At 45.7% G+C, this 21,006-nt stretch overlaps 1 protein-coding gene across 1 annotated transcript in view; it reads left to right on the forward strand.

The window, feature by feature from the left end:
• Window positions 1-21,006, forward strand: part of nav2a (neuron navigator 2a) — a 200,949-nt gene that overhangs the window by 617 nt on the left and 179,326 nt on the right. The window contains exon 2 of the mRNA XM_035628020.2: window positions 1,177-1,852. Within this exon, the coding sequence (XP_035483913.2) occupies window positions 1,733-1,852 (120 nt within the window). The 5' untranslated portion in view covers window positions 1,177-1,732. The remainder of the gene's footprint in view (window positions 1-1,176; window positions 1,853-21,006) is intronic.

Below are 21,006 nucleotides of genomic sequence, written 5' to 3' on the forward strand. Positions count from 1 at the left end.
ATATTTTAGCGCTGCTAAAGAAAACGCGTGGAATCAGCGTCAACGCCCGTATCTCCGACGGCCCGTGAACGCAGCAGCAGCAGCAGCAGCAGCAGCCGCCAGAGGAGCGGACGAGCGCAGCGCAGCGCACGAGGCGCAGAGAGAGACCGTCTCCACCGGGCAGCAGAGGACCGGACAAGTCAGCGGGGTGAGCATCTTCTTGTCTTTTTCCTCTCCCACGGCAACTTCGTCTGCACCCTTGTTATTTCTCTCCCCTCGCGGTGCATTCGCTGCTCGGACAGTTCCCCGGTGAAGCTCGGAGCCGCAGCCGGTCTGTCACCCCCCGTGGCAGAGTCTCCTGCAGGGATGCTGCTGATGCTGCTGCTGCCGCAGCTCGAACCCTCCGCAGGCAATTTGATCCAGATCGCAACTGCCTTTTTGAAAAAAATCTTTTATTTTAAAGGGTTGAACCGTTTTCAAAAGAGGAGGCTCCGGTTTGTACACGACCTGCAAGTTTGCGACAGATAAAAAGTTCGCAGGCTTCGTCGTGGTTGTGGATGAAGAGAAGCCACACACACACACACACACACACACACACCTGCAGCAGTTCGCTGTTGAGATTATGGCAAGATTGCAATACATGAAAAATTGCACCACGCAGCATTTTAAAGGATGATTCTGTGTATTTTTTCCTTCTTATTGTTACACTTTGGTTTTCTGTGCAACCCATCAGCTGTTCCTCAAAAAGTGTTAAAACATTTTTTTAAAGGGAAGTGTGTGTGTGTGTGTGTGTGTGTGGGGGGGGGGGGGGGGCATTGATCCTCAGATGACAAAAAGTTTTTAAAATTGTTTCAAGCTTAAGTCCCATTTGCCTCAGAAACATGCTGATTTTTTTTGTTTTTTTTCATGGAATAGGAATAAGAAAAGGAATGCCACAGACAGTCCAGGGAACTCATAAAGTGTTGACAAATTGACCGAAGCATTGTTGATTCATGTTCGTTTTGTCGAAACGAGCCGCATCTTTTAAAATCCTTTACACGATTTTGGAATAATTCCTGTTCTGTCGCTCATCAGATGTGGTTGATCAAGCTGCCCCTTTACCACGTCTGCATGATACTGGATTTCCATCACAACTTTTCTCTAATGGTTCAATTTAATTTTCAAATTAGTTTTCTTCTGTTTTTTCCTCGACTCAAGCACCTGCGCACCATCAGGAATACGTACGTGTGACCATCAACCTGTGAGCGACGCCCGCTTCTGCACATCGGGACATTTTACCGGTGGATGCTTCCCGGAAAAAGGAGTTCTACTACTACACAGAAACAGACGCCTGGCAGGTTGAATCCGGAGCAGTGGAGCGGAGGGCCACAGACTCCTTTTAAGATTCCTCCACGATGACGTGCTTGGCGGAGAGAACCATCCTGGCTGTCTTCGGTTCCTGTTCTCCGCCCTGATGCTCCGCTTCAGACCGGAAGTGCAAAGACAGAGCCACCAAGACAGGATATGACTGAGACGCAGCATGTGGCCGAGGTCGGATCCCCCCGGACATTGGATAGTACCGTCCTCTTCATGAAGCAAAGTTGATGGGCAGACAGATACTCCCATTCTTTTTTTGTTTTGTTTTTGTGGATAGACATTCATGCGCCACAGCTCGGGAACCAGTAGGGAAGGGGACTGAAATACTCTGAGCAGGTAATTTTTCCCTTCGTTCAAAAAGGATATTCAGCTAGAGGACTCACTCACCTATGGGAAGATGGAGGCAGGAGCAGAGGCGAGTCCACAGCAGCAGCAGCAGCAGCAGCAGCAGCAGCAGCAGCAGCAGCAGCAGGCGAGGAGGAAAGCTCTGCTGCACGGCTTGGAGGACCAGAAGAGGGTGAGTGAGTTCAACGACCGATCCTTTTTAAAAAAAAAAGATTATTAAAACTAGAGAGTTCTCGTCTTTGGACGTTGAGTTTTGAATGACGGCAGTTGAATCGAAGACACGCACAGATCTGGCTTCTCTTGAAGGCCAGTGGATGTCGTGAGAAAGCTTCTCCGGTGCAATCTAAATCAGTTTCCATGACGACTTTGTGCAAATCCTTTTTCCTCTCCAACATCCCCTGACCCATACATTCATATTCTGAGCTGTTCACGAGAAGATGTACATACACAGCGATGTCTTTTGCCTCATCGCGGGTGACTTTTTAAGATATCTTCACCCTGACCTCGCCTGAACCTTCGTCGCCTGGTCGAAGGAGGGAAGCGCTACGGCCGTTGCATTAAAAGCCAGGGAGTCGATGAAAGCGGCGAGGCTTCTTGTTTAGTCTTCTTTGACGCGTTGTGGTTCTTGTAGAATCACTTCAGCCGTCTGATCTAAGATTGATGGAGTACTAAACTCATTTTCCCTGCTTCAGCTTTGCTCTGCATTTTCCACATGATGTTGATGTAGTGGTGCCGTTGATGTATATATGCAAACCCCACAGCAGCTCTCGCCCTATGAAGGATTACACTGTCCACTCTTGTTGTTTGAAATACCTGACGGCTCCTTGGGTGCAGTGAACGCTGACTTTCAGGTTTTTTGTTGTTTCACCGCATTCGTCGTTCTTGTTTTACGGCTGAAGGGAGGGGATCCCCCAAACCCTGCGGGTGGTTGACCTCATCTGGCTTTTCCAGCATGTGGGGTCCGCCGGTCGGAGCAGGTGGAGATCAGACAGCCGTCGAGGCTTACTACAAGATCACATCGTGCTCGGTGGAGTTTGGGAAGTCTGGTTCTCTTCCTCCCGCTGTTGAGGATTTGTTACAGACGTTACTATCTGTAACGGGGTTTAGATTCAATAAGAAGGTTCATAGGTGGTGTAGTGGTTAGCACTTTCGCCTCACAGCAAGAAGGTTCTGGGTTCGAGTCCCGGTTCAAACCAACCAGGGCCTTTCTGTGTGGAGTTTGCATGTTCTCCCCGTGTGTGTGTGCGTGGGTTCTCTCCGGGTTCTCCGGCTTCCTCCCACAGTCCAGAGACATGCAGAATGGGGTTAGGTTCATTGGACCGTAGGTGTGAATGTGAGAGTGAATGGTTGTTTGTCTCAGTATGTGGCCCTGTGATAGGCTGGCGACCTGTCCAGGGTGAACCCCGCCTCTCGCCCAATGTCAGCTGGGATTCGGCCCCCCCCGCGACCGGTAAATGGATAAAGCGGTAGGCGGTAGGCGATGGATGGATGGAAGAAGGTTCATAACTCAATAATTTTTTCATTTTGTTTCCCCCGTCCTCTCTGGTCCTCCCCCTGTAAATTCTTGATTTGATCAGGTGTGTTAAATTAGTCACCGGGGATTATGTCGAACATGAATATTAATTGACGCGTCGACCAGAGTCCCAGCTGCTGTTTTCCCAATTTTCCAGAGGGCCGAGCTTCTCCTCTAAGTGACACGTGGAGCAGTTTGGATGCAGCCTCAATATTTACAGACTCCCGTCCAATTCCCTTTTCTCATTTGCGCTTGTTGGTCAACGGACCCTGTTACCATTCATGAAGTGAGATCTTTTTTCCTGCTCTGTGAGTTACCGGCCGCGACGCGTCTAGATGCCGTCAGGAGCCTCACCTCATCGTCGGCCCAGACGAGGCCCGGCGCCCCGGCGCTCTCCAGGGAAAGAGCGGCGACGCTACACTGAGCCAATACTCACCTTCCGTCTTAATGGACATCAGCCGACTTAAATAAATTGAAAGCACTGATGTAGTAATGCGGACACACGCGGGCTGTCATTGTGGGGGAATTACCCCGGGGGCTCCCATGCAGCAAGATTCAATGTCCCCCGACAATTACCTGGTGCCGTGTGAGTTCAAGATCCCATACGGGACACTCGCCACAGTATGAGGTAATTGGATTTTGTTCTCTCTTTGTAGATTTACCCTCTCACACGTCTCCCATGCTCCGTACATTAATGTTCATTGAGTAGCAATCATAGAGAGCGTCGGAGGAGAATGAGGGATCCGTGGTATCGGGGTGAAACCGGGGGCTCAGATCTGCGGACTATCATGAAACCTGCCGATTTGTAGTCGGTTGACATTCACTCGACAAGGATTCCATGAGATTGGATCTTTTGTGGTCTGTATTGTCCGGCTGCAGCCGAGTGAGGAGTAAGGATGTACACTATGTCCATCTCATCTGAGCCTTTCAGCACTGTCCTTAACCTGTAGCATTGTTATCAGGGTTATCATTGTTAAGCCTATTCTTTTGTGATTTTTCATGTTTTTGTTCTGGTTGGAGGACGAAAATCTACTTTTAAGTTTCTTAACGTGAAGCACGTGAGTAAATACAACCCTCGCATTTATCCACCTGTTCTCTGTCGGACGCTGACGTTGGGAGGATCTCAACGCGAATTGGCTTTTGCGACATTGCATCACGCGAATGTTTAGCTTGAGTTGAATATTTGAACTCGAGCGAGTGAAGCAAATGTATATGAAATCTCATCACCCGTAAAATTTGCTTTGTGTTTGGTGTGAACGCAACATGGGAAACCTCAAATGACACTGAATACATCCTGTTATTTTTCTTACATGAATAATTGGTATGTAGATATTGTTGTGTATCACTCATTTGTTTGGTTTGATCAAATATTACTTGGTATCATTAGATGGAAATAGCTTTTTCCTCTTTTGACATCACACTGAGGTACAGTACCGTTCAGAATAAGATTATCGCAGTTTCATGCTTTTATAACTCTTAAAAAAAATACAACTATAAAATCAACCTAGAACTACTGTGAACAGTTCTTGCTACCTATAATTCATTGTTCCTTATAGATAAGATATCTTACAAAGAGACAGGATTCAAGACTTGAAACTCCTTCCAACAGTATGGTCAGGTAGACAATCTGAAAAATGCCATGTTGTAAATCTAACGAAAAGAGCTAATCTTTCACAGTTACTAAAAAGTTCATTTTAATCTGACAGCAGTGCCACATACTTACATATCCATAATTTTTTGATTTGTGTTTTGCGCCTCCCTTGTTTCACAGATTTGTGAGAGCCAGCGTGGAATTGAGGTTGAAAGATTGAAATGCCCGTGAACTCCAACGAAACACTGAATTCTGTGTTATCGTACTGCTCTTTGATTTAATATCCTGACCTCACACCGAGTTGTTGCGGATACGCCGCAGATTTACAGCGCTGATGTCGACACAACTCTATGTTTCTCTGCCACACATGAGTTTTCAGGTAGTGCTCACAGTATGTTGATTATCCACAGCCAGGCTTGGTATATGCCGAGAAAGTGCAAGGTCCTCAAACAGACCACACGAATTGTGCAAGGACAAAAGCTGTCTTAAAAATAAAGATGGTGTCTAACGGACCTGAACCTGTTCCACTCGTGTCTGATGGATATGACGAAGGGCACTGAGGAGGTGACGGAGAGCGTTCCTCTAAAGGAATCTGTAATTGATACAGCTCAATGAGGACGAAGAGGGAACGTGACACTAATTGTGCAAACAGGGCCATTGGAAATTATGTATTTATTTTTCACCAGCCTGGTTTGCGACTGCTCATTAAGAGGCGTTTGATACGGTCGGATGGCGTTTTGTAGGGTAATGAGGTATTTACAGTGGACGTGTCTGCTGCTGGCTGCCGTTACTGCCTCATAATTAGTGAAGAGACACAGATGAGTGCGGAAAACGGTACACGGGCTTAGTTTATTCCCTCCGCAAGTTGGACTTCAATCCTGAACCTCGGGATGCAGGTCGTCCTCAGCGGGAGAGGCCTGCTAAGTGAGCTTCAGAGTTTCTTTCAGTGTGCGGTGTCTCTTCCAGTCTTGGAATTAATGCTTTGATGTGAGACATTGCTAATGAGACAATTGTTAATAGTCAAACTGACGAGAAGTTTGTCATGTATTGTATGAAGGAGTGTTTAAAAACCCAAGGTTATCAAACTCAAGAATGCTATTAGGGTTGGTAAGCCTAAGTACCTGCGCTAACATGCCCTCTATCGATCCATCTATCCATCTACCATCTACCCGTCCATGCATCCGTCCATCCATCCATCATTCTGGGCTTACCCTTGGTTGTCTTCTTTGTGAAATGATCTTTGAATACCTCCGTCAGTCGTACTGAATTATCCTGCCCGTAAAGATAATCAAGTCAACAGAAAATATTTTCATTTGCTTCTGACAGTTTTATCTCTATAGTATTTCCTCCAACGGTGGACATTCAGGCAGACATATGGCCAAGGTCACCGCAGCCGTGCCCTCCCTGAGCTGCCAACCTGTTCATTAGCACGGCAACATCTGTGCCAACTAGCACTCCGATTACCGCAGCCGTTGCCCTCCCTGCATTGTGCTTTTTAGACTAACAAACTGTGAAGGCCGTGTCTGTTTGCACATGCTCAACCACTTGCGACGATCGTTTCTTCCTGGAGGTACCCGAACAGATTTGAATGTGTTGCCGAGATCCTTTTTGCTGGATTCCGAGCCCATGTTGAGCCATCCATTAGCCCTTGGTGATAACCTCCCCAGTCGTGTTACGTTGGCCCTGCTGCCTGCCTGGATATAGAGAGCGACTATCGAGGGGGAGCTGACAATTTGTCATTGACGGCGTTTGATTGATCGCGTGCGCCAGCAGCCCGGCACTGCTGGTATCTGAAACTAATTGAATGTAATATCAGGGAGATGGGATAGCGCGGTGACAAACGAGCAGCCTTGTGAGATTATTTAGAACCTATTGTGCACATTATCCCTCTTTAACAGTGGCTCCTTCCCGGGCCAGCCCCCCTGACTGGAAGCCTCTGATAAATGATTACTATCTTTATAGATCACATTGCCCAGTACTTATTATCTCAGCTGAGGTATCTCTGTACAAACTGACCATTAGAAGCAGGTTCTGGCTCTTTGTGATTGTGAAAATCTTAATGTCACGAATGCTGTGTCCGCCAGTAAGAGATGAAGGCACCGGCGGAGCTTTTCTTGCAAACCAGGCAGCTGCGTAGAGAGAGACAGGGGGATTTATTTTAGTGAAGGACTGTGTTTGCTCAGTCATGCAGCACTGACGAGCGCTGGGGCTCAGGGGTTTGGATTGGGCAAAGGGAGAGAGAGAGAGAGAGGAGGAGGGGGGTCACAGGGTGGAGGTGGGACCAGGCATGGAGCTCCGAGGATGGGGGTGGGGAGGATGCTGCTCTCAGGATGCCGCTTGGCCCTCAAGAGCCATCTGGCCCGTCACCCTCTCCTCCCCACACCCTGAGGGAGGGTGAAGGACAGGTGGCAGGGGCTGGTGGGATGGCCTGGACTTCGACTTCGGGGGGAACGCGATTGGCTATCTGGGCCCCCTTGAAACACTGACCCATCACATGGCGATCGCCTGCACAGCTTCCTGTCCGGAAGGACATCCTAGATGACCCTGGAAAGAAATCTGTCATTTTCTGACTGGCTATAGGATAATGCCTATCTTCTTCGTTGGTTGTGCTTATAGTCACATTAATACTCCAAGGGTGATTCATTTCACATTAAATAAATGATTTTCCATGAACAAAAATAGCCTTAATGTCTTGTAATGAGAAGACACTTGGAGGAATCCTCGCCGCCCATCAATAGATGACAATTTAACAAATGAAAAAACTTTTGGGCTGCAACAGTTAATCGATTAGTAATTGAATACTTAATTAATCGCCAACTATTTTGTTAATCGATTAATCGTTTCAAGTAGTTTTTATGAAAAAGTAAGTCAAAATTCTCTGATTTCAGCTTCTTAAATGTGAATGTTTTCCGGTTTCTTTGCTCCTCTGTGACGGTGAAACTAGATATCTTTGGTGTGTGGACAAAACAAAACATCATCGTGGGGTTTTGGGAAACACGATCAACATCTTTCACCACTTCATGACATTTTATGGACCACGGAACTAATCGATTAATCGAGAAAATAACCGGCAGATTAATCGATAATGTAAATAATCGTCAGTTGCAGCCCTGGTGTACATAAAAGCTGCACGTTTGCTCTCATTTTAATTGCACAAACAGATTCCAATTACTCCAGCAGTCATTTTAATCTGTTGGAACATCTTGCTCCGTTTCCTCAGACAGTATTTGCAACAGCACAACATACAGCTGAATTTGATCTGTGCATCGGCAGACTTCACATTTTTTTGCAGTTTATGCGACAGCACGTGTCTCTGTGGCCTGGACAAACTTGTGTTGTCAGCGACACACTCAGCAGGGTGTGTGGCGGTCCGGCTGCTCCGACTCACACAACATGGTTAATCCCCCGTCTGGGGGTCAGCGGGCAGGACGTGGTTCAGGGGAGGCGCTCGGCCGGCGAACAGGTGCCTCGGCTCGCTCCCGTGGCGATGGGATTCCCGTCTGCGCTGTGGTCGTCGCACACACGGACAACGAGACTTTTAGGAAAATAATTCGACCAGGCGGCTGTAAATGAAGGACTCTTTTGTCCTTGGTGTCCTTTCACGGAATGATGAGGTTATGATTAAGGCTGAGAAGCGGGGGAGAGTTTATCAGATACGTAACTGCCGCTGCCACAAAGAGCAGTTTGCTGGGTTCTTTCTTGCCAGTGGATATATATATATATATATTTTAATATTTATCAGGCTTTTCTTTATTTTTTCATTTGAATCTCATAAAAAAATCAAATCAAATCAATGTGCAGTACCTGTTAGGATATGGCTCCAGGCGCAGTGTGTATGTGTATGTGACTGGAATAGATGGAAAAGGAGGAGGTGAGGTTGTAGATGCGAAGAGCCTCTTTCTGTCGCTTTGCTGCTCAGAGCCGTCAGATCCGCATGCACGATACTGGAAGTCCTTCTTCGCATCATTGGCTTAATGTGAGACCACTTTTGCCTTTTTTTTTTTTTTCCTCCCCCAGAAAGACGGACCCTCCCTGTTGTCTCGTGTCTGCAGTTAACGCGTGTGTGTGAGTGAATGGAGAGGGATTGAGCCGTGTGTTAAAGAGCCGTTGTCCAATCTTCTCCACGTTATGTTTTCCTCCATCCCTGCCCTCTCATCTTGATCCTGCGAAATATTGTCAGAATTCAATTTTACACTCCAGGAGTTTTTCCGAGTGATAAGAAACTAAGGGATGAGGAGGGTAAAAAGAAAAGAAAAAGAAAAGGACCTGTTTTTCATCTGTTGAGCCAGAGGTTCCTCACTTTCATCCAGCCAATCTCCCCCCCCACACACACACACACAAACACACACACACCACACACCACACACACACACACACACACACACACACACACACACACACACACACACACACACACACCACACACACACACACACATACACACACACACACACACACACACACACACACACACACACACACACACACACACACACACACACACTCCACAGCCACTTGTTTGCCCACAGCGCTTTAGAAAACACAATTGACACTGTGTGACTATGAACAATGGCACTAAAGGAACATGGGGCCTTTTGTGTGTGTTTTCCCCCAGAAGGAAAATGATGTTATGTCTTGTAGTGGTTGCACCAAATCAAAGAGCATGTCACAATGCGTTCACATTAGACCAAGCTCCCGAAGATATGAACCCAGACTTGAGAATTGTACCACAGGTTTGCAGGTGTTAACGCTGTGAACTGGATCTTCATGAAATCCAAGCTCATCCATTGGCGTATCTTTTGTTGCCATCGTCATGGCCATGAAGCATTTTTTGTTCTAGCTACTTCATTTGAGATTCTTTTATCTTTTATTTATGGAACAGATTTTCCACCAGTGTCTCTCTCTGTGTTTAATCTGCTGAACTTGAAATGACGAATCCGACAACGATTTCCTGTCTCTCCTTGTAACCCCCCCCCCGTCGTTCTCCACCTTCCCAGACGTCGCTGTCGGTTTTATCTGCATGTCAATACACTCTCTGCGCCGCAAGTGCCTAAAATATACATAAATGTATAAATAACTCATACTGCACACAGAGGTGGGAAGTGGATAATGACGACTCGGTTTTCTGTATTCGAAGAACACTTTCTTGCTGCTTTTTCGTTCTTTTTTCAGGGATGACTTTCCAGCTTTATCAGTGATGCGTCGGTGTTGCATGTTGGGTAACACGTGCCAAATATGGATAATGTCCCTTTAACAGACTCACCGTTGGCAAATCACCTTAAGAAGAACAGCAGCTGCACTTGTGCTGTTGCTTTTGGTTTTGTTAAGGAACCTTTTGAAAATAACAAGAAAGAAACGTAATATCAATATTCAGAAATAATCAATACGATTATTGTGCGCAGTTAGAAGGGTCCAAGTGTCTCTGGATTACTGTCGACAAATAAGGGAATGCATGCACTGTTTCATCCCTTTATGTTGAATTAGCTAAATTGACTTTAGCTCTAAAATCACTTAGTACAATTATTTAATAACTTTACCTCCCATAACAAAAAAAAAATCAAGATGGTTATAAAACCTTTAAATAGCGCCCGACTGAGATTTTTAGGGGCCGATGCCGATATCGATATTAGGGACTTAAAGATTCCTGATACCGATACATCTGCCGATATATGTATATACGTATGTATGTATGTGTATATATATGTATATATATATATATATATATATATATATATATATATATATATACATACATATATATATATCAATTTTTTTTTCAAATCCCTCTGATTTCTAAGATGTCGTTGAAGACAAAGAAATGTAATTGAGGCTTGATATTTTAGTTTAACCATGAACTTTATCATAAATATCTATAAATTGGAAAAACTAATACAAATGCAACCAAATAAATAGAACTTGAATTGAGAATATAAACATTTATTTTACGTTGGCCGATGATATCGTCGGGGCCCTAAACATATGGGCATCGGCCGATATGTCTGTGGAAGGCTAATATCGGCCAACCGATATATCGGTCGTGCTCTACTTTTAAATATACACTTGATTTGTTTCTGTTCTGCATAAGCAGCTATTTAAACAAAAACACGTTCCTGATTTAAATCTTTAGCACAGTTTTACTTAAAGGGCGTCGACATGTGCCGCTCTCCACGCGGCAGATTCCAGTAGATGGAAAAAAATGTCCCGGCCCCCCCCGACGATATCCAGATTCCAGATGTAAGTGTATGATGGCTCATTAGTGGAGAATACCACCGGGATATACTTGATATTTTTATCACAGGGGGACACATATTCAGGATGTGGAGTTTCTGATCCAAGGAGGCGGTGGCGGGCGCTGCATTGGAGGGTGGTGCTCCAGACACGCATGCTCCACTGTAACCGAGCCGTTCCAAGTCCTCGGGGGGGGGGGGGCACTGAGCCCGGCGTTGGAACAGATGTTTCTCATGTGACTCTTGTCTATAGAAAAAAAAAAAAAAAGCACAATCAATATAAATATGGGGCAGCTGGGATGACAGGTGGGTCAGGGTTTCTATTTTTGGTGGAAAGGGGAAGCTGGCGTGGAAATAATTATGAGCGATGCTTTGAAAAAAAAGAAATCCACTTTGTCCAATATTAATTGTGTGGTGTGTGTTACATTTACAAAACTACAAAAGCACTTAAATGGATTACAACTTCTTGAATCGAAACTTATTCCCTTGAAATGTCTCTGGAGACCCTGTGGTGCTGCAGGTGAATCTTCTTTACGGCTCAGACTTTGCTCTTGATTTGTGCTTTTCGCAGTGTTTTAGAGGCTTTTGTGTCAAGTTTGAGGCGCCGAATGATAATGAGGCAGAAGTAGCCCATTTATGTATCTGCTCGCACTAATTGGCAAGCACCAACTATTCAAATATCTTGTAAACTGTCAAGCACACTGGCTTTTATCAGGTTGCTTTCTTTTCTTGTTGTTGTTGGTGGAACTGTGCAAATATGTTTTGGACATATATATATATATTTTTTTGCAATCTGGTTTGAAACTGGTTTTCTCTGGAAGTCCATGTTTGAGATATCGGTACCTACACGACCAAAACTTCCCCTCATCCGATTTGAAATTAACACCCGGAAGCTACAGTGAAAATGATTCCCCACTTTTGCCGCTTGTATTTAAAAAAAACCTAACAGCAAATATGTTGAGTAATTGATGATTGGCAGAGAATTTCTAACGGGTTTGGTATAATTTTAAAACTACAATCTTATCATACTAGAAAGAATAACTTTGACTTGGTGTGTCAAGATCTGACTTCACATTTTTTGGGAAACTTTATTCGTTTGTTTGATTTCATTCATATATATATAAATCCATCCATTATCTGTACTTCTTATAACCGAAATAATTTCCATCCAGAAAAATATTATGAACGAGAAAGAAAAGAGTAAATGAGGAAGAAACAGTGTGGAACTAGTACTTTAAATAAGTATTTACAAAGTTTTGACTGTGACTGATGATTACCAATGAGGAATGAAACAAAGGCGAGTGACTGTGTCATCAACAGCTCCATTTTTGCCCGTCCATCCTACAACGCTCCCCCGGAGTTTGGAACCTACGGGGCGGCTGTGGACAGCAGTGCATTTTAAATCAAAAATGTATCGATGTGGATAGGGCTGGGCGATATAACGATAACGATATGTATCGCAATAGACACGTAATCAATATCAATAGAAAATGCATTTGATAGTATGTTTCGATAATTTTTTTTGGAAGAAACCGGAGCAAAGAGTCTAGCTGCGCCGGCCGCTAGATACGCCGGCACTCGTCCTCTGGTACCAGGCAACGTGTGGAGTGACACGCCTAATAGCCAATCATGTAACAGTATCACGTTTGGTTGCGCCATCTCGTTGGCTCGTGTTTGTGTTTCTTAGGTCATAAAAAATATCAATAATTATCGACATCGACCGATATGAAACACTTATATCAACTATGATACAGTTTTTCAGCCCAGCCCTAGATGTGGATGTAGCCTGAGAGGCAGGGCACATAGACCAACACCCGTACACACTCACATTTACACCTGCGGGGGATTTAGTGCGAATGAACGTGCAAAAAAAAGGTGACCATTTGTATATCAAGTCTGTGGCGAGGGTCGGACCAGGACGTGAGGGGGCAGCATATGGAATGCCCTGGAGTCCAGAGGTCAACCCTTATTGGACAATATGACAATTACAAACACACTGCGCCCTATGATAGACCGCAGCACGTGAAGAGAAGATGGAGGCCGCGCACACACACACACACACACACACGTGCACACACACACACACACACACACACACAAGCACACGCAGGGTCACCGCGAGGCTGCATCCCTGTTACCCTTATCCAGGCAACAACCCCCATTCTAGTATCACTTACACACATAATCAATACAGGCCCTCTGCTGTTATCGATCCGTGTACGGTGTGTGTACACAGCTGCCGAGCCCCGGACTGTGGCCTCCTGCCTGCCTGGAATCAAGAAGCCAGAAAAAGACACTCGATCGCCCTGCGCCTGGTTCCGCTCAGCCGTCCCCGGGATGCATCGAGCGCAGGCGGGGTCGAGGCAGAAGTGCGCACATCAAAGGCCCTTCTGCCTCATACGAGGAACATTGATGAGTGTTTGTGAGGGGAATCCATTTGTCGCAGGTCAATGAACTCTTTCACCGGCGTATAATGAAGTGAACTCTTGAATTGGAACCGCGAGGCGAGACTGATGAGCACCGACTTCTTTTTTTTATTGGCTATGAAAACATATAAAAAACCCCAGTTTTGAGCGCCAGGGCCTTCCTCGCTTGATAGTGGATACGAGGAGAGGAGGGCCAACGTCAACCAATGGAAAAGCCTGATTTGGGCTAATTATAGGGGATTTAGTTGATTTTGGAGGCATTTCTGGTCTTCAGCTGAGAACAATCTGTCCAAAGATGGATGGCACCAAAGGCAACAACATCAAGAGTGCTGTAAAATCTCTCCAACCTGTGAAAATGGCATATTTTCTGGCTATAAAAAGGTTTTGATATGAGATTGTGAAAAGATTGCTCGTGCCAAGTCTCCCGATATCGCCCGTGCATGTTCGCCAGCTGAATGCGACACCTCTTGGCATTGTTAAAGGGGCAGTACGAGATTTTGGAGAAAGCTGGTGTCTCTCTTTGTTGTTGTTGATGATTTTAAATGCAATGGGAGACCGACGCGCTAACCACCAGGCCAAATATGGCCTGGTGGCCAAATATGTCGCAGCGCCATTCGCTAGCGCGTCTCTTAAAGGGGCGGTAAGCGATTCTGGAGAACGCTTGTTTCTCTCTTTTGTTGTTGTTGTGTATTTCCTGCTCTGGCCGGGGTATGGGATCGAAACCGCGGCGTTGCAGCGCCCACCCACCAGCACGTCTCTTGAGGTCAAAACCCCAGATTTATTTTCCAGCGCACACACAAAAGCGACGATAACGGACGGTGAGGAAATATTCGTGGATTTTTACAAAACGTGTAATGCCGGAGAATCACTCACTGCCACTTTAAGGTGTCGGGAGTTCTGTTTAGTGGATTAAAATCGCTCACAGCCCCTTTAATTCATTCATGTTATTTTTTCATTTTAAAAACACATTAGTGCATAAAACCATTTAAAAATGCAGGAAACTTTTAGAAAAGGAACTTTTTTCATGAGATTTGGTCTAAATAGATTTAAACTGATGATGTGATCGTTCTTGCTCGGTGGCTGACGATTGCCCGAAGGCGTTTGTATATCTTGGCGTATAGGACGTAGGCGTTGCGCCTGGAGGCCTGAGGACGCCCTCGCCTGTATCCCGACGGCAAACTGTATCACACTGCATCCTCGCAATTGAATTACCTTTAATTCCACCTTCCCCACTCGGAGCATATTACCCTCCGTCAGAGCCAATCAGGTTAATGAAACGAAATCAAATATGATGCGTTTTTCCTCTGATTGATTCAGGCACAGATTGACTCGACTCGCCTCGGCGTAATTGAATTGTCGCCCTGAGTTGCCGGTGTTTCAGCCGCGTATCAGGTCAGAGGAGCTGAGGTGAGGCGGCGTCTTGTGCTTTTGGCGGATCAGAACTGACGCCAGGATTATGGGAAAACCGCTTGGGTCTTGTTTGGGGTTCATTGGCGATTAATGGTGGCTGCTGCATTCATGTTGCAGAGGAAGAGAAAAGATCGCCATCTCCCATCCGCGCAGCCCTACCTGGAGACTGGAGCTCGATCCCCCACTTTCATCCCTCAAGGCTGCTGGGTCCTCTCGTAAATGAATCGTGAGGAAATGGAATGCGTTCGAGGGCAGTTAAAGATTCTTCTGGAGGAAACGCGGCGACACGCGGTGAAAGATAAATGGTCCCGGCTAAACCAAGTGAACAAGTTTGAAAGAGTCACTAATCCAACAAAATGTACCTTCTCTTGTGTTTTTCCGCCGTGTGCGTCTTGTGGCGGCGACCTGCTGCTGGAAAATCATTGCTGCCGCTGCCTCGGGATTAGGGCGTACCCCCCCCCCCCCCCTCTCTCTCTCTCTCTCTCTCTGCAACACATCGACCCGACTTCCTGTGAGCCGGTGGACTTCCATAACATCCATAACCTGTAGCCGTACGCCTGCACCAGCGCTGTTCCTTGGCCTTGATTCGTCTCGGGGCGACCTCATTCTCACCGTTTGGTCCTCGTGCTGGTTTGATTTGATTTGTACCGTACTGTGGTGTCAGCTCTGGATTATGTGTTTCACCTACTGTATAGTGCTAAGATCAGATTGATGTGGCCAATAAGACTCTTTCTTCTCCATTCCAAGCCCCCCCCCCCCCCCACACACACACACACACCTGTGGTGGTAGTTCCCATCATTTTCTAAAGGCAGCGGTGCTGGTGTAAGCGCTGCGGCAGGGGTCACCCAACACGGGGCTCAAGGACATGACGGTAATGTAATCTCAGCTGTTAATAGGACTCGTAGGGAGGGAATGATGGGCTAAGAGTGGGAAGGCACTGTAATCTGATAGTGGGTACTTACACCACAGGGCATGTGTACACACACACACACACACACACACACACATCTTCACCTTTATCTGTAGCATCAGGACTTTACAGCTGTTCTCTGGACAACCTGTCATCTCATTAGGAAGCTAAATGCTTAAAGCCTTTAACCTTTCATTCTGATCTGACATTCAGCGGTTACAGGAGCGTGTATGTGTGTGTGTGTGTGTGTGTGTGTGTGTGTGTGTGTGTTCATCTAAACAGTGATCACAGTCAGTGGGGATCGATGGAGTGCGGATAAGGGCTCTAATCAATACCCATCAGAGTTTAGCTGATCAAATATTTATCCAGGAAGAGGGCGGAGGATAGACTCCCTGTCTGTCTCCTCTCGGCTTCCCTCCTCCAGCTTCGGTCTGCTCCCGTCTGTCCTCTCAGTCTTTGTAACAGGAGTCGTCCTCGGGGTCTTTTAGTGTCTGTTGACACACACACACATGCTGAAAAGAGAAACGAGAGAGGAGGTTTTTGAACTCTGTGTCTTGGATGGACGACTGTGACTTGTAGTGTTGAGCCGGGGCAGAACTGGGGTCGTTGAGAGAGAAGTTGGATATTGTTCATCTTTTTGAGGAGATGCATCCGAACCATCTGTTCCGCAGTCTTCTCTATTTCATTGTGATCGCTCACAAGGGCCGTCTTCCTTTCTTTGTCCTCGTCTTTCTCCCTCTCGCTTCCTTTTCCATTCTGTCTGGATTGGGCTGGAGTCGTGCCCGGTACATTTATGGAAATGCGACTTTCCAAAACCTTCCACTTATGGACAAATCCTCAGCGACTGGGCATATGAGTGTAACGTAGCACTGACACCTACGTTATGCTTTCGTCAACAAGCGACCACAGTTTCCCATTTGGCACACACAACATAGCCAGATTTCGTGGTACCGTGACATGAAATTAGAGCTGCAACAATAAGTCGATTGGTAATCGACTACTAAATGAATCGACAACTGTTTTGATTATCGAATAACAGCTTCATGCAGGGGGGGGGGAGTCAAAATTCTCTATGTTTCAGCTTCTTAAATGTGAATATTTTCTGGTTTCTTGGCTCCTCTACGACAGTAAATTGAATAAATCTGGTCTGTGGACGGAACCAAAAACACCCTCTTGTCATTTTTCACCATTTTATCGACCAAACGACTAACTGATTAATTGAGAAAATAAGCGACAGATTAATCGATTATGAAGATAATCATTAGTTGCAGTCCTACGTCCAATGCTAAAGGGAAGTACACTGTATATAAACTCTATAACCAGATGAACTCACACCAGATTGACCAGCGGCGCCTACGTCCTCTCTCCAGGCTCGCTTTGACGTTCCATGTCGGACATGTATTTGCAATTTATGCTTCTCGCTCCTTTTAATGTTTCTCTGCACCAGTCTCTTTTACTTTGACACCAGCAGAATTGGAAGACACAAATATTTAAAATGTTCTGAACGCGTACGAGCTGATATAGTCACGCTCTCCTTTTCCCAAAGTATCGTCATAACTGGATTGTGCCTCATCCAGAGCATCCGTTTATTATTATTAATAGCTTTCTTGATGCTGTGACCACCACAAACATAACCCATTCCTTGAGTTCCTCTTGTAAATATGGTCATTTGAATTTCACATACTTCCTCTTTCTAGAATTTTCCCGTTGCCATGATGGCTATCCATCAGCACTAGAAAAACCTTTGCTTTAATGTGGCGGACGACACATTGTCAAATATGGATCTGAAGTGCGTATCTTTGCCTTCAGTATCTCTTATTCAAAGCCTCATCGCTGCGTTTCATCACGGCCGTCGTCAGGGCGGAGACGAACACATTAGCGGCTCCTCCTCGAACACGATCCACCCAGAAAGCACATGATAACACCGGGGATAAAAAAAGGATTACTCCAAAATGTGAGGATGGGGGAATGTTGGACAAGGTGATGACAGGGCGACTCTGTCATCCCGCGTGTGGTAAACGGCGCGTGTTTGTCTGTGGTTCCTCTTCGCAGCCTCCCACCAACCTCTTGCAGGTTTAAATGCTGTTTGAGTTTGTCGGGTTCAGGGGGTTAATTCGCCTGAGCTTCTCCTTCCAGAGCACACGGGGGGGGGGGGGGGGGGGGGGGGGGGCTATTGGCAGGCGGCTCCTGAACGCTCCTTACATCAGCCCCTCGCCGGCTCGCTGAACTGTGGTGCTGGCGAAAAAGCAAACGGCGAGGGGAGAGGAGAGCGAGGAGGAGGAGGAGGTTGTTCCGGTTGGCTGAAAGAAGAAGTGGACCCCCTGTAGTTGCAGTGATAACACAATGATAGTGTGTGTGTGTGTGAGAGTCGGGGGGCAGAGGAGCCGGGTACCTTGATGCAGTGTGGAGCCGGAGATAAGACAAATAAAAGCAGCGTGTTTGAAGTGGTGGAGTGTGTGTGTGTGTGTGTGTGTGTGTGTGTGTGTGTGTGTGTGTGTGTGTGGTTGTGTGTGTGTGCGTGTGTGTGTGTGTGTGTGTCTGTGTGTGTGTGGTTGTGTGTGTGTATGTGTGTGGTTGTGTGTGTGTGTGTGTGTGTGTGTGTGTGTGTGTGTGTGTGTGTGTGTGTGTGTGTGTGTGTGTGTGTGTGTGTGTGTGTGTGTGTGTGTGTGTGTGTGTGTGTGTGTGTGATTCCAACAGTTCCCAGCCAGTGAAAAGACAGAGCAAAATCCAACAGCTCCACTCACTTAACTCCCATTTTCCCCACTTTTCCTTTTTTTTCTTTGTCACCTCTTCTCCCTCCCACTCTTTCCTAGATGCAAATTAATTTCCTCCATCCTAATGAAGCTGTTATTAAAAATACATAAGAGCATATTAGTAAAGAGCCCAACGGAAAAATTGCTGGGCATGGCGTTGTATAGATCGATACTGGCTTACTGCCGGTATATTAGTAGTAGGCTCTATTCTTATGTACAGTGAATTTGATTCTTATTTTATTAACCTGAAGATCGATTTGTGTGTGTGTGCTGTAGTATGGCTCTATAAATGGATCCACTCATCAAAATGTGCTCTTATATTTACTGTAGCTGTTGGACATTAGCATCTAGCAGTGAAATATTCCAACAAATAAAAACCACATTGGAAAAACCTTGTCATAAATGTTTATGTTATGTGATTATCTTTAAAAGAAAATCATAATAAGAAAATCCCAAAAAGTAATTTAGCATTTTTTTCTTTAGAATTATCTCCAGTCTGGACTCATATTATATATTTTATTATATATTACATATTATATATATTTCTGTCCTAGAGGGAACAAAATAAATCTAATTAACAATCATTTTTAGTGTTGATGACAATGCGGACGATTCCTTTCATCGTCGCCTCCCCTGACCTCCTGTACCTGCTCTTTTCTCTGTGTCATCCTCTTTTGCCTCAGTGGTTTTAACTGATTATTATTTAGGATTATTTAAATTCAGTGGCCGATCACACACAGAAATACACATTTTTCTAGATATCTTCTGCAAATTATGGGATCAGTTGATCAGAAAATTATCCCGCAAGACAATAAGTCACACAGAAGCCAGAAAATGAACATTTCAAAAATGCATTTTATTTCTCATTGTATCTCTGCATCCAATAGCTCATATAGATGAAAAAATATTTTATGATCATATGGTAGGATACTGACGTCCTTCTGCCATTTCATAATGACGTCATGATTATTTTATTAGTTAATATTCATTATGTTCCAACGCCAGATGACATTATATCATTCTAATACATTATCCTCCATTATCCCTCCCTGCATTACCCTCATCGGGGTTCATTTTTCTGTCGCCATGGTGTGTAAATTGCATCTCTAGCTGTGAAGGTGTGGATCCTGTTTGTAATTCTGCCAATCGGGCTGAACGCATTCTCCACACAGCAGAGTGCGCTCCGTCGAACCACAGGAGAAAAATCTATTTCGTTTCCATGCTTCCTAACTGCAGTTGCACCGGGTGAGTCTTTCTGTCTGTTTGGAGAAACTGCATTGAGGTCAGCTGGGGCCTCCGCAGCTACTGTCAAAAAATGGAAGACTTTGCTTCATCCAGAATGCAAATGATGCTGCTTGCATATCTTGATTTAGACGACCATAAGCACTTTTCCCACCGAAGGTTAACATAGATTTGGAAGCCAAGCCCGCGGGCGACTGAGTTTCAGCTGTTTTTTTGGACTGATGCAGTATTCACCGGAGAGGACGGGAGTACTGTACGCTCCCCGTTTGTATGCATTTGTGTACGTTGGCGTGCGCGCATGAATGCTTATATGAAACGGGGGGTTAGTGACGGGAGAAGAAATAAAAGCTCATTTATCACAACGCGCTCTCTGGAACCTTCCAGGGGTCAAATCGCCGTCCAAGTCTTCTCTAATGAAGAACGCAAGCTCCGCCAATCGGGGGCACACTTCCAAAGAGGCAGCCCCCCCCCCCCCCCAACCAATCAAAACACGAGAGGTGCAGCGGAGCGACAGGCAGAATTGATGAGAGGAGTAACTGAAGGTGAAGGATCACCCTAAGCTGCCGGAGATATCGCCATACGGTCGGCGCTGAGAAACACGCCTGCTCCGTGGCAAAATGCAATAAAGCCTGAACCATATCTCACCGTCGGGCGATTGTGTGATAACAGTCTCATGGCGGCGTATGGAAAATAGCCCATTGAAATGCAGCGTGAAATACTGCGCCTCCAGAGATCCTCGTGCGCGAGTAATGAAAATGGAATGACATCTGAATGCGAGTGCTTTTTCGCGACATTACCTATCGGCACCTCCTCTTCTCTAACAGGACAAAGGCTGAGCAGCCGAGAGACGATTAGTTGAATCGTCGCTGTGCAGGTTCACTGTCGGGCCTCGGCCGCCGCTGTGTGCAGAATACAGATTACAGTTTGGCTCCACGGTTCACCCTGAGGGGGAAATTGACACCAAAACTGTTTAAGTGAGATACACGAAGATGCAAAGTCTTCTTCCAAGCACTTGTCGGAAACCCAATTGGAATAACAATGGTAGAGTATAATGTAAGTCTGCTGCTCGGTTAGTTTGCGGCTCGTGGTTCCTTTGTAGCGTCAGTTTTCTTGGTTGTGTACCTAATATACCGTGATTTTTATTGTCTACGTCAAAGGTTTGGATGGAACTCTCCTCAAGAGTTGACCATCACTCTGACAAATTCCCCTCTTCTTGACTAAAAAAGGTACACGTCTTTGTAAATATAAACTTC

The sequence above is a fragment of the Scophthalmus maximus genome, chromosome 4, assembly GCF_022379125.1.
Source record: "Scophthalmus maximus strain ysfricsl-2021 chromosome 4, ASM2237912v1, whole genome shotgun sequence".
NCBI classification, from domain to species: Eukaryota; Metazoa; Chordata; class Actinopteri; order Pleuronectiformes; family Scophthalmidae; genus Scophthalmus; species Scophthalmus maximus.